At 35.1% G+C, this 14,754-nt stretch overlaps 1 protein-coding gene across 1 annotated transcript in view; it reads right to left on the bottom strand.

Annotated features, from left to right (window-relative positions):
* The window catches only part of HisRS (histidine--tRNA ligase), a 52,626-nt gene that overhangs the window by 12,384 nt on the left and 25,488 nt on the right, over positions 1 to 14,754 (bottom strand). Inside the window, exons 4-7 of the mRNA XM_081752277.1 lie at positions 10,637 to 10,843; positions 8,385 to 8,606; positions 6,546 to 6,752; positions 4,145 to 4,439 (exon numbers count right to left, since the gene is read on the bottom strand). Of these exons, the coding sequence (XP_081608403.1) occupies positions 4,145 to 4,439; positions 6,546 to 6,752; positions 8,385 to 8,606; positions 10,637 to 10,843 (931 nt within the window). The remainder of the gene's footprint in view (positions 1 to 4,144; positions 4,440 to 6,545; positions 6,753 to 8,384; positions 8,607 to 10,636; positions 10,844 to 14,754) is intronic.

The following is a 14,754-nucleotide window of genomic DNA, read 5'->3' on the forward strand; positions in this document are numbered from 1 at the left end:
AAGCTAATCAAGTCTTATTCTTGCCATGTTCCATAGTGGACAAACACTACTTATGATTGACAAACTGTCGCTAAACGTTTCGAGGATAGTAACACGAAGAAAACATAAGACACAGAACAGTAACTGTAATATGTCTATTTGAGCACCATATTGGATTTTACAGATGAAACTAATGGAATGGGTTGGTTGGTTGGTAAGAGTAAAGGGAGAGTGAACAATAAGAAGAGAAAATTATATATGTACAACTATTAGAAAGAACCTATTTTTTGTTAAAAAATAATAAATTTTGTATTAGTAATAAACAACATGATTAATAAGTAATATATAGGAAAAAAGGAAAAAGTTTTCAAAATATAAAAATACGTATACGTGAATAATCGTTCCTTTACAGCCGCTTTAATGTACAATTCTTTCTTTCTTAGGGAAATACGTTTATCAATAAATAAAAATAAGTGTAAACTTAAACTAACATTTGATTCATATAGAGAATGATTATGAATTAAAAAACTCAAACATCTGTAAATGTTTTGTATCGTAATTACGGATTATTCAACATCAATTGTTTCACAAGCAAAGCCGAGTATAACAGAAAATTACAAAAATAAGCAAATAAAAAGCTTCGTTGATTGATTCAGAAAATTTTGGCTGCTCATATTCTTTTAAAGCTTTCTAATCATAAAAATGAGTATGGTAATCCAGATTTTGGCCTTTTAATAAAGGACTAATTACTACGGAGAAAGAATATGATTCCAATGCAAGGATACCGAAGCCCATAATATACCCTTATGGTAACTGTTGAAGTGGATCGAAAGAGGAATTCTAGTCCCTCTGAAAGAAACAAAAACCGGACACCGAGCATATTCAAGGATATGTTATAAATGACATTGAAAAACCATAACCACTGAAAAAATGAAATGCTTGTTATCTTTATAGTGGTATGGTGGTGAGGCAGAATAGTAACGAATATAGGGCAATAAAGCACAGAGTATGGAACGTTCAACGTGGTGGGGTTGAAAACTCTAAGTGGAGTTATTCTGCACCATTCGTACGTTTGCTGTGAACGTCAGTGTCAAGACCTGTTTTGAAAGTCTAATATCCACATTAAGGAATGCAAGATGAATTTAGTTAAACACTTACTCAAGGATTATAAGAAAAATCCCAATGTAGTTGGCTTTTTTTTTTTTTTTTTTTTTTTAAATATATACCAGGCTTCAATGAGGATACGGATAAAATCTCGCGGCCGAAACATCGCCGCCCAAAATCTAGCGTGACCAAAACTTCGCCGCCCAAAACCTGAGCCAAAATCTCGCCGTCCAAAACCTCGCGGGATGAAATCTCCTTAAAATTAAGATACAAAACATCGTGTGTGGGGGTTTTCTTGGGGTATTCCCGTCTTTTCCCCACTTTCTTCATTCCATCATTTCCTTCATCCTGATCACCTATGTCTCCTTTAACCTACAGGACATAATCGAGGGACGTAAAAACTCAGATATTATTTCATACTTTCATAAATATTATTCGATTTTGTTAGAATTTCCTAAGGTCACCGTCAAAGTGAAATAAAAACCATCCCAGGCTTAACCCCATCTATACTGAAAATTTGATTGAGACCGGTCGGGTGGTTCAAGAGGTATGATGTCAAAAACATACTTATTTTCATTTTTATATATACAGATTCTCAAAGCACGCGTTGGAATATTTTTTAGTCATTATTTTAATGCAATTATGTGTTATTACAAAATATATACCTATAGCAATATATAGAGCATTCTAAATCGAAGAAATCGTCATGACGAGGTTTTATACTGACGACATTTCTTCCTAGGCAAGATTACGTCCCGCGTAGTTTAGACCAGGCGAGATTCTGAGTCCAGACATCAGGACCGCGAGGTTTTGGCGAGATTTAGGGTATGGCGACATTTTGGGACGCGAGGTTTTGGAAGGCGATATTTTGGCCTGGAAAGATTTTGAACCACGAGGTTTTAGGCCGCGAGGTTTTGTACCCAAACCGCTTCAATGAATTAGGTGGTCAAAGAAATAGCCGATGAGTGCTCTTGGACGTTTACCGCTCTTTAGGCTAACTGATTAAAGGAAGTGAACGATTATAAAAGAATTGGTGGAATGAAAATGTGGGGCGAAACAGGGAAAACCCGAGAAAACACACGAACACAAAATTGTCCGCTGCAAACCCATATGGCCTGATATCGAACCAGGGAACCGTTGCACCAGATATGAGCGATATACCGCTAAGACTAGCATATCTAATGCCTGACAAGCGAGCAGTCTTTTATGTTTTTAGTCATTGTTTTTTAAAGCTATACTAACTGAAAAATACATAATTTTACGCCTTACCAACAACTACATAATAATCACAAATGTATACAACATTCTTATATATTTATGGTAACTCAATTGTTACTATAGAAATATATGAAACTTCTATAATGCGTGATAAAACTGTACAATTGGAATAAATGCAGATTGTGTATATATGCTAAAAATACTGTTTGTATACTAATATTAAAAGAAACAGGTTTCAATCAAAGATACAGTGTACTTCCTTTGGTCGCATACAACACTACGTTTTTGTATATACCTACACTTTGATCCACACATTGCATTCCGATGAAATCTCACTGGGTTTCTGTACTGCTAACAACTCGCTGTACTATTAACAACTAAGAGCTCAAATAATCGCTTATGCATTAATACAACAAATTGCACAAAAAAATATTAGTGCATAATCCAAGTAAGCTTATTTTCGGAAGTAATATCTATGCGCGTCGAAGGGTCAGATTCAAAAAACCATAGGATGCCGTGCATAGTACGAGATGCAGACTAGGTTACCGCACACGCGTCCTAGTTATGGCTTCTGAACACACCATACCTAATAGTTCTTTCCGTACAACTAACAAATGCAAGTAAAGTAAAGTTTTCATTACTTCGTTAAATTGAAAATTGAATTGGTTAACATGAAGTTAGTAAATGTAAAGTTCGAACATAAACATACTCCAAACATACACTTTAATCCTTTATAACTTTCCTGACATTTCAATAGTGAAACATTAGGATACCTGCGCTTCAATGTGAAATATTTGAAAGGCGAGTCCATAAAAAAATAAACATATTACATTAATTAATATAATAACATTAAGGAAGAATATAGCTTTCTCTAAATCAGTTTTACTACATAAAAGCTGATCCTAGTCAGTTCTATGAAACTCAAGAGCTACATAAATTCCCTTCTAATACCTACAATTATAACTAAATATCTTTCTCAAGCGTGCGGGGTGTAATATATAGATATATTTCTATTCCATCAAAATTGTTCAGATTCCTCAAAATGAACATTCTACAGACGGTACCAAGTTAAGTTTTCGCAAAGTAAAGAATCTTCTCAATCTCTCTCATGAATTTGAAAACTGGCTTCTACCCTGAACCCCGAATTTCACGAATATGTACGACTGGGTTGGGACCAAACTACCCTCTCTGGTTTACTTGTGTCGATGCACTGACCACTATCTATCCATTCGTCCCACAGACCAATCAAGAAAATCTGTATACAGCAGTTTTCAAAGTAGGATTCAGTCACCCCAGAAAGAATATTATAGTGATGCCCCTAAATAAATTTTCTCAAAGGATGCCACTTTCACACTTAATGCCAAGGGTCGTGCTTTCTTCTTCATGAAGTAACAAGAAATGAATTGTATCAAATATAAGTACATTACTCGTCCCCGTGCAGTATCCATAAATATGAGCTAAATATTTCTCCATGTATTAATATACTAAACTTTTCTTTCTTTTTTAAATTTACATATCTCCTCTCCCCTAAATTCAGGAAAAATACATTTTCTAATTATCAAATAAGAGATGGGCAGATAGGCATAATTCCCCTTTTCTTTTGTTACTAACACTTCAAATTCGAAACGCTGCAATAATATTTACATTTTTTATTTCCACAATGATGGAACTTGCAGACCCTTACTGTATCACACTTTCTAACACAAATTTTCCTTTCATATTTAAAAGAAACTTGTATTTCGTACATCTATGAAAACTATTTAACAAGCTCAAAATTAACAGCTCAAAATCAACAGCTACTATATTACAATATTAAATAAATATAAATAAAAAAGTCACTTACTTAATAAAACTGCCTCGTAAATTACACCAGTATAATAGTCCAAGCCTCTTGCCAAACTAAGATCAAAAGAAACTTTCTCTGTTAGCCCATATAGATCACAATATCTGAGGAACAGTTTCATGGACTCTAATCCTTGCTTTGCAACTTCTGATTTCCTTAACAAAGGATCTTCCAGTAATTGCTGCACCAATTCAGCTTTTCCATTCAAACACACATATTGTCCAATCTTGTCAGCTACTTCTGGAGCCAGGCCTTTTTCATCAACCATTTCTGCGCGTACGTCATCCCAGAAAGTCTGAAATATAAAACGCGTACATGTAAGTGCTTCTATTTCATTTCTTTTGTTATACTTTCAAAAACAAATAAAAAGTACCAAAAATTGCTATCAATGCTCGGTACTGAAATCTTTAACGTCTCGTGAGTGTGCCCTGAAGAATGAAAGAGGAACAAATCAAACAAACTGAGAAATTCACGGAGCACAGGTTTAATGTGATCTCCCATATCAAACGTTAGCTCCTCTTCTTGAGATGCCCCGTTCCTGCAATTCTTCGTATTGAGTATAAAACCAAAACAAATCAACAGTTTCTATTTAACACCAATATCCTTCATCCTCACATTGCCATCTTTCTTGAAATGAACTATGTTCGCGAACGGTTGCCGTTAAGATAGATGTCCACATTACTCTTACCGATAACATATAATACTTTACAAGAGCTCAATTTTTACAATAATAAACGCTCATTTGCTTCTCTGAAGGCAAGTGGCTAACGCAAGTGAACCTGGGTTTGATTCCAAAGTGCGAGTGCTTCCTTTTGATAAAAGCCCTAGTAATAGTTAGAATTCCATTTTAGACAGAAGATTCTGTCTCATGTAGTTATAGTGCTGAAGTGAAATCTTAAACTCCACTTGAATTAAATAAATACACACTTTTTAATCTTACTCCCCTCGTGTGCAGCTGAACGACCACTTATTTCATAACACTATCCCTCGGCAAATATCTCAGTTCTCAATCCTGGTATTGCTCATAAAGTTCTATCACAACAACTACGTTACGCAAATCTCTTACATACTACCCGAATATTCATTCACTATATAAACTTTTAAATCTTTAATCCTATTTCAATGGAAAATAACGCATTCCCAGTTACAACATCTTTCTACATAAATTATTGTTCTTTCAAAGCAAACACATATTGTTCTAATTTAAAAGGATTTTTTTTTTTCCCCTTTCTTCAAACCATTTCAAGCAACAAAGCCGAAGAGTGGTTTATTATATGTTCTCACATTGCTATGACACTTACGAGTAACGGTTCAATGAAACCCTGTACCTTTCAATAAGCTGTAAAATTCTGTGCTAACTTCCTTACTCTCAAACACAGCTTCGCTTTCTAAATCCTCAACTACGTACATACATGTTTCCAGTCGTTTCGATACTTATGAATCCTATAATTTATAAAGCAAAATGTATACATATCCTCCTTCCCTTCCGTGTGTTAGTGTATATAGCACTCTTGCAGATGACAAAATGTTTGACATCTGGGTCACTGGATTCTTATTAGTTAAACAGGTATTTTGGGGTACACCTATAAGTAAGACGTAATGATTTGTACGAATCATTCCTAGCTTATGCACTGAGGTTCTTTGATAAGTTAAAAGCTGATGGCGAAACTAATGTAGATTACATGTATGATTGTTTTGTCTCGAAGCATTATGTGGAGTTGCTATATGGCAGTAGAGGACAGGATGGCTCTCTGTAAATTTACAAACAAGAGTTAAAAGGTGGATTGAAAATCAAAATTCCTACCACTTAAAAAAAATTAACAATAATGGCTACTATTCAGATATCCGTTAGAACATCTAGTAATGTTCCTTTGATTTGAGAATTTGACTATTACAAAAACCATTCACTTCCTGTTGTGTACGTAAAATTAAAACACGCATCCAGCAAAATCTATAACATCTCGTCAACGTTCTGCCAGAAGTAATTAAGTCCAAAACATTAGTTTTAAGAAATGGCTGCTTTAAAGTTTGAAACCATTGCTAAATTGGTTTAGATATATTACTTAATGTTAATATGTATACGCTTTATGTTCATATGTTCTTACTCTTATACAGAACACTGTTCTTGCGCTGTTCAGTTTGCTACATTAGCTTTAGAAAACTCAGATTCAGGGTGTTAGTAACGACGAGATAACAATGATATCTTTCTACTGTTATAAAAATATTATATACATGCATACATACCTTATCTAACTTGTCCACGGCAGAGCATATAGTTCTGAACTTTTCCGGTGGAACACCACAGACTTCGAACAACCCGTCCAACAGCTGCCGATGATTAGACGAGATAACAATGATATCTTTCTACTGTTATAAAAATATTATATACATGCATACATACCTTATCTAACTTGTCCACGGCAGAGCATATAGTTCTGAACTTTTCCGGTGGAACACCACAGACTTCGAACAACCCGTCCAACAGCTGCCGATGATTAACTTTAATTACGAAGTCCCCTAGTTCTAACGCAGTCAAGATTTCTGCTACAACTCGTACGCACTCGGCATCAGGTATCATCGGATCATATTGGCCAGCAATATCAAAGTCCTAAAAAACAGAGTATATAACACCACTTTGTAATTGTAACCAAAAACAAGATACAGCACAGAAACTACTCACTTTACTCTTCTTTTGTAAAGAATGTACAACTAAATTTTCGATTATTGGAAAAGATATTCATTTATAACTGAGTTAGGAAATATGTGGTAAGACTAATTATAAAGAAGAAAAGACATGAGTAATTTTTAAACTTGAAAACTTCCATCACTAATATTCATTCTATGGTTGCTTCTTCTGCACTTTCGTTGATACATGAATGAGTCAAAAGTTTTGCAATATTTCGAAGGTAGTGAACCATGGTTCTGAACAAGAAATAATCTGAGAGTGGGAAGTTACGACCATTGGAGGGTGTGGCATTTGTTCAATTCCCTCAAGTTCCTGGAATTCATTTTAATGGTTCATTCTTATGATTTATTATTTGTATTTACGTACTTTGAAAGCAGGCGAAGCTATGTAGGACAAGACTAACAGTTTAAATTGGGAACTGAACGTTTGTACTGCGTTCGATGCTCCCATAACGGAAATCGTACAAAAAAGTAGACCAGCGAGGTGGGAAACTGGGTTGTTCGAGAGTTATGAAGTTTTGCGCTGTCTTTCTCAAATGGGCTCGTTTTCTGTTCAACAATTCTGGATATTTTTGGCACGCAATGATATACATCCGCTCCGAATGTCCGGAGTACAGCTTGACAGGTGCTAATGGTTCGACTTCTGTAATGAATTCGTAGTGACTTATCCCTTCACAATTTCATCACAGGCAGAGTATGTGCTGCTAATGCCCAATGTTTGGTGGCATATCTCAGTACGTGACCTTGTTTAACCATTTTATGCACCTTGGGATTTCGGAAAAAATATTCACTTTATCGTTGCACGTTACTCTCAGGAAAGCAGATCATGAATTTTCGAGGAATTTCTTGCACATATTTATTCGCCTCTGTGCGTAAACTAAGTCATTTGTGGGGCACAACTTCATACTGGACGTTTCTGCAAAGATCTAATGACTATAAACCACACTGGACTGTAAGACACCATCCATGCCTGATAACCTTCGAGTGTTAGCTGTTGGATTTGACTCTATAGCCTGGCGCACGGCCCCGGAATCTATAGTTTTCGGCCTATCTCACTTTGGTTAATCGGAGAGGTTCTTTCAATTCGATCGAAATTTCTTGGATGTTTAGCTTCGGTCAAAATTGTCCCTTAATCTTCCGTAGAACAAACTTTATCAGACTTTGTCAGACTTTGTTGCATCTTCATATTTTAGGCTGTCAAATCACATTGAGTGTAACACTGCACAACCTCTCGCAGCACAGCACAAACTATCATAATCTATACCTGTGTTAGCGAACACCTTCGACAGCTAAATTGCTTCGATCACGTGACAAATGCCGCAAACGATACAAGTATACCAATAATTGAAACGCTTATGACTCAATCCTGTATTAATGCTGTCAAAAATGAAACTAAAATACTTTGATGTGTTTCAGATGATTTTGAAAGTAATCTGTAACAGTGTGCAGAAGAGTAAAGTACCAAAATCATTGAAACTACATACATATCAATAAACCTATCTACATGGAAGTGGAAGGGCACTGAATTTACACACGGAAGAAAACTTCTACTTACACACTGATAGAATTCCCTATATCGTCCTCGGGTCATTGCAGGGTTGTCTCGTCGATACACTTTGGCTATATGATATCTTTTGATGTTGCTTATTTTATTCATTGCTAAGTACCGTGCAAAAGGAACTGTAAGATCATATCGGAGAGAAAGAATCTCCCCACCTTGATCTGCCAAATCATAAATTAGCTTCGAATCTTCACCATACTTTCCCGTCAGAACTTCCTAGAAAGTAAGAAGGATTACTCTTAGATACATATGAATATACTTTATAAGCACTACAAATATCATAAACAATCGGTATATCAGAACGAAAAAAAAAAATGTTGGAAAGACAAGAATTCGGAACGTGACCTTCCGCATACCGTGTACGCTTAATGTTTTAACGTGAAAAATATAATCATATGTATGTATTTTGCTTATTTGTTGAGCCTCATACAACTGTGCGTGTTCAGTCAATTTATTTATACAAATACTCTACTAGAAGTATTTTTTTGCTACAAACATACGGTACACACAAATTTTACATTATTTAGCTTCCGTAAATATTAGTGTACGCAGCATTATTATTATTATTATTATTATTAAAGAACTGAAAGGGAAGTTAGGTTAAATAAAAAACAAGAAATACCCAACAAGCCCAGGAACATCATTTCAAGAAATGTCTCTGGCAGTTTAAGTAGATAAACATCTACTTGACACGTGGAGTATCAACGTTAAGATCAAATTTTTTATGTCAATATTCTACTATACACACTAACATTGTGAAAAAATGTAACTTTATATTAAACTTAAAAATACAGCTGTCTGTCTGAAAAACAAACTATCAGAGTTGCTTCTTCTTTCTTAAGGAATAAACAATACATTTTCTTGAAAATTAATTATTACATTAACAACCTTCGTTATTCTACACATACGGAGAGGAATATGCTAATACAGTTTAAAAACATTAAACATCAGCAGCCGAGAGAACGATGTATGCTACTACTTCCGCCATACGATACTCGGTCTATAGAATATATAGCACTTTAAATTTCCATATGGCGCTAATGTGGATTAAATTCACACTCAATTTCATTACAACATAAATGTCTCAAAGCACTGCTAGAAAAGAAATATTCCGAGGTTTGTTCTTTCGCTGGCAGGTCTTAAGGTTCTGTAATTGGTATGTCAATTAATAAACATAAGTTGGTGCTCCCGTGCTAAACAAATGCTGGATTAACTTGTTTTTTCATCCTTTGTCACCAGCGACGGTACACAGAACGAGATCCACAGCTTAAAGTGGAACCTGAATCAGTGTAGTTCGTTTGATGTTCTCCCACGGGAATCGACCTAAGATCTCGTGTACCAAAGGTATGCACGCTGGACATTAACCAGCGGAGAGAGCTGTAAAAATAATTGCAAAGCTGTCGGAATTAAGTACTGAAAAATGGATCGCTACGAACTAATTCTGTTACAAGTAGAAACTGAATAGAAAGTGTGCAAATCTAGCGAGCAGAGCCTTTCATGGGTACATTTCGATTTACTATCAATATTAATGAATAGAAAATACTCATTGAACTAATGAACTTTAACAATACTCATCTCTCGGTTTTACAGACGTCGATTTAACTGATTTCCAAAGCAGCAGACAAAATGTAGAGATAATTCAGTTTTAAAGTTCACGATTCTAAATTAAAAACGTTAAGTTTTCTGTACTATAATTTTTACTTACAGTGTACCGTTATTTTTTTCAGGGATAGTGTGCTTTGCTTAATTAAAAGTGCAATGTTAAATCGTTCCTCTTTCTTTCGTAATGTAATTGTGGATATTAGCCACTGAAGACTTAAGTGTTTGAAATTACGGACAATGGACCACGATTGCCTCCTTTCAGTCCATTTGATGAGTTTTGTCACATTCTTCTGTATCTGCGCCAAACCAGATACACTTCATACGTTCTCATTTAACTATTCAGGATTGTGGATCTACCTATGCAAATATCAAGTAATGAAGGAGAGACAAAACTAAGCCCACATTTAGTCAAAAATAAGAGTACTGTAACTTACAGTACAACTGTAGTGTCATAACCAGGTAGTATGTAGGATATACCCACACCATCAACTGACCTTTGCCTTATCTCCATTCGCATTCAACTCAGGGTGTGAGAGCCAATGGAACACTGACCTCCACAAAAAGCGACAGAACTTTCTTGGTTACCTTTATAGAAGACAATTATATGGTTATAAAATGGCACTATTATAATACTCCCTACTTACCTTAAGTTCAAACACGGGAGTATCAATTGTTTCTGCCCCATGTCTCTTGAAGCAAGCAATTATCTTTTGCAACACTCCTTCCCGAAGCGCCATTTGCTCTGGTCCATAGTCTCGTGTTCCCTTTGGTGTTTTAAGAGTAAATTTATGGGGGCCATCTTCGCCAAGCTGTGCCTTCAATTCCAGAAGTTTGCTCACTTCTTCATTAATCTATAAAAGAAGAAATTGATTCTGTTATCTACTGTAGCTCAATAATGTATCACACACGAGAAAATTTAACACTTTCTTATACATACTTTATTCCAACACTAAGTACTATAATACAAATTTCTGTTCCAGATAATTGAACTAAAAGTGCACAAAATCCATTTTCAGTTAATGTAGAAGTACTACATAAAATGTAGTTTTACATTAATCCTCGACCTTTTTGCGGAAGTTTGTTTTTCCAATATATTTTCTCTTTTAATGTTTAATAAGTTTTAACAATTATTAATGTATTAAGATAAGGTATCTTAGTTTGAATCAACACACAGAAATTAGATCCCTAAGTTATTAGCTTATGCAACTACAGTGTTAATGAATGACTATCGTTATAGCAGCTAATAGTAATTACAGTATGCAGGTTGTTCTTTTGAGATAATAGAACAGATTTTATTATTAAATATAATACATTAAAAGATTATGCAAATTTTATTTTCAACAATCAAAGTTATATGGCCAGCAACTATGGAAGTTTGTCTAGTATAATATGTGCGTAAAATTATGACGAGAACTTCATGTATTATAATGTAACATACCCTAGCTCGTTCTACATTAGTTATAAGTTCGGTACAAAAACACCAACTAGAGATGAAGCCCCTAGACTGCCGGTGGAAAACAAAAATTGAGGTACGGAGGCTCAGTGGTAAAAGTCTCCACCTCTGACGCGAAGATTCCAACTAATATCAGCTTTGCAGAACAGCATGACTCGTCAGTTGTTCAGAGCACAAAGTCCTTTCTACCTTCTCATCAATTCAATCAATTCTTTACCACTATGAGTTGTTGGAGTACAAATAATTTATACTAAGGAGAATATAAACTTCATCATTTTTTAGCTGGACACAAGAGAAAAATACAAATTGAAATTCTGAGAAAAAAAAAAAAAACTTTCATGTGAGTTTTCCAGAGCTACTGACGAAGGCAACAGAGATTGCTGGGCTAGAGTGGACTTTATGCCGAGCAAGTGATTTTGTCTCAGGTTGTGGCATTGGAGGAATGGAATCACTGTTATTTGTAACAGGTACGGAATCGGCGTTTTAGCAGTTGGTGGCACTGATGTTGCCTCCTGTGCTGTGGTTGGTTTTTTGTGTTGAAGTCGCTGATTAGTTGTTATGTATTCGTAACTCATGTTCGAATGTTGTACGATTGAACTTGTGTGTTGCGTTGGTGAAGTGTGATGTTAAGTCAGTTTGGATGTCGTTTCGTTTCTGATATTCTCAAGTGAGTTTCAGATATATATATTTGTTGTTGTTGTTGAAATATGTTTGTGATACTGAAGTGAATTCCTATCGTTTCGGAATATTGTGTGGATTGATTAACATTGAGAAGAATTTTTATCATATTTTTTTGTTTGTAATGTTACTAATTGATTTCATTATCAGCGAATGTTCTGAAATTTCCTCGAAGCGTAGTAGGCACACTGTTTCGGATTGGTTGTGTTTCTGTAAAATGTATCTTGAAACAATCGTTAAAAATTCTAGTGACCTTATCGGAGGTCCTGGAATAGGAGTTGAAGTGGACGAGAGTTTGTTCGGTAGACGTAAATTTAATGTGGGTCGAATGCACCGTAGTCAGAACTGGATAGTTTGCTGCTGGTTGGTGAAATGTATCTTTTTTTTTTTTTTTTTTTTTCGGCATGCTGGATTGATTTATATTTAGTGGTGAGTGTTAATTTATTTTTTCGCAGTAATTTTTTTCCTTATTACGTTATATTTATAGTAGTGGTTTGATTATTTATTGTTGTTTTGGATATTTTTGTGGTACATGAGCGGGGGATTTGGGGGACGGTAGCCCCCAATTTAGATCTCAAAATTCATAGTCACTGTTTCACCTGCATTGATTTCTCGGAAGACTTCAGCGTCAGTTCTCAAGTATATTGCCCTTGTACGTAGTAATTGAAGAGTAATTCTGGTGAGTGTGGTAGATCATTTAGTTAGCAATCGTAATCTATTATCATTGCCATGATATATCTTAGTTTGCTGGTGTGAAGTTAGGTTACGATTGCTTATTAGGTGGTCTGCAAAACTTGTCCAGAATTTACTTTTCGATTGCTTCGATTCATGGAATTATTTTTGGGAACTGATCTCTGAACTGTTCCGAGGAATCGGTTTAGGTGAATCGTTCCAGTGCATGTTCGGCATAAAGTGCACTCTTACCGATTGCTGAAACAGTTTAGTGCAATTAAAATGCAATTTAGCCAGCAGTTATATTTTTTTATTAACTAGCGAAATAACATTTTCAACCCCAATCGTAATTAACTCGTCTTTGCAGTATTTAAATTAACCGTTTGTAACGAATCAAAGCAAATGTAACTCATCCTTAGCATATTATAAATACAGCACTGTTATTTTTTATTTTATTTATTTATTTTACAAATCTAAAAATAAAGTACCTATTTCCTAGAATGTATTAAAAACAGAACTACACTATATCGTATATGGAGATCGCTGATATATAATCATTTAAAGTAAGCATATCAAAGAGTAACTAACCTGGGTTCCAGCGAAGGAAATCATTCGATATGGTAATGCAGAGTAATGACCAGTTAGTAGCATCCATGGCAGACGATGGAGAAGCAATTTACGATACGACAGCATCGTTGGTGGTCACCACGAAGACAATTATGTAAAGAGAAAAATCTTCTTTCAGCAACCGTGTTTCTTTCCCATCCAAAAAAGCAAACAAAAAAGAAATACACTACTCAAACGAACGATGGAAATCCAAGCTAACGTGACTTGAAAATACAGCATGTTCCACGCCATATTCAACCATATTTGCATAGTATATTCTTACCGTTAAAATAAAATAGGGACAAATTAATGCTTACACAAGATGCTTATATCAAGAAGTTAATAGAAGTAATCGATCAAATTCGCGGGAAAAAGAACTGGCAGTTTACTAAGGCCAGCATCAATATATTTTCTCCTTCCCCAGTACAGAAACGCTTCGCAAGTACATAAAATGAACGTTTTATTATTATTGTTGTTGTTGTTGTTACAAACAACTCTGTGTATCCCAATTTACTTTGTCGTAACGTACCCAAATTATTAATTTCGGAGATTCAGAGCAAACTGATCTTATAACTTTTCAACAATTCCTAGTAAAATTTAAATTATTTTTTGATTATCAAGGACAGACACACACTGCAATGCTTTGTGAATATGTTGAGGAACACACTGTATTTCTACATATACTGCATTCACTTGTTCTAAAATACATGCACATATCGTCAACAGAATTCCTGCAGATCAACAAAAGAAAGTGGAATTTCAGAGAATATAACAATTTGTGCAAGTCTATATTTATGCTTGTACTACATTATAAACACTGACATGATATTAATATAAACTTTCGACTTAATGTACCAAGTGATTAAAATTCAGATCACCCATTTCTTTCTGAAACACAAAGTTATACAGATTCCAACTTCGCCTGCGTAAACTGTTAGATAATCTAAATTTATAGTTATTTCCAGATAACGGACCTCATCTTAAAATTCGCAATACTGAACCGATGTGACATTCTGTAAACAGGAAGGAAACATCAAGTAACACGACAAATTCTAATAAATGTAATGCTTTAGTTTATTGATAGCTGTAACATTGCAAAAGTTATTTATACTTAAAGAATGAATACCATTTCTATTCATTGCAGGAACGGACGATGGCCCTGACAATGCAAGAGAACTGAGATTATCCTCGTGGCAGAGAAAGACATCTGAAGAGTTCACGAACAATAGACAAGGGCTCTAATTTCCCATGGCACACTCGCATTTTTGATGGGAACGTTTCATGAAACAGGTAATGTGGCGGAAAGCCTGACAATATCCGTTCAAAATGGCTACCGATGAAGCGTCCATAACC

Source organism: Thermobia domestica, chromosome 3 (genome assembly GCF_964235325.1).
Source record: "Thermobia domestica chromosome 3, izTheDome1.hap1.1, whole genome shotgun sequence".
In the NCBI taxonomy this organism is placed as follows: Eukaryota; Metazoa; Arthropoda; class Insecta; order Zygentoma; family Lepismatidae; genus Thermobia; species Thermobia domestica.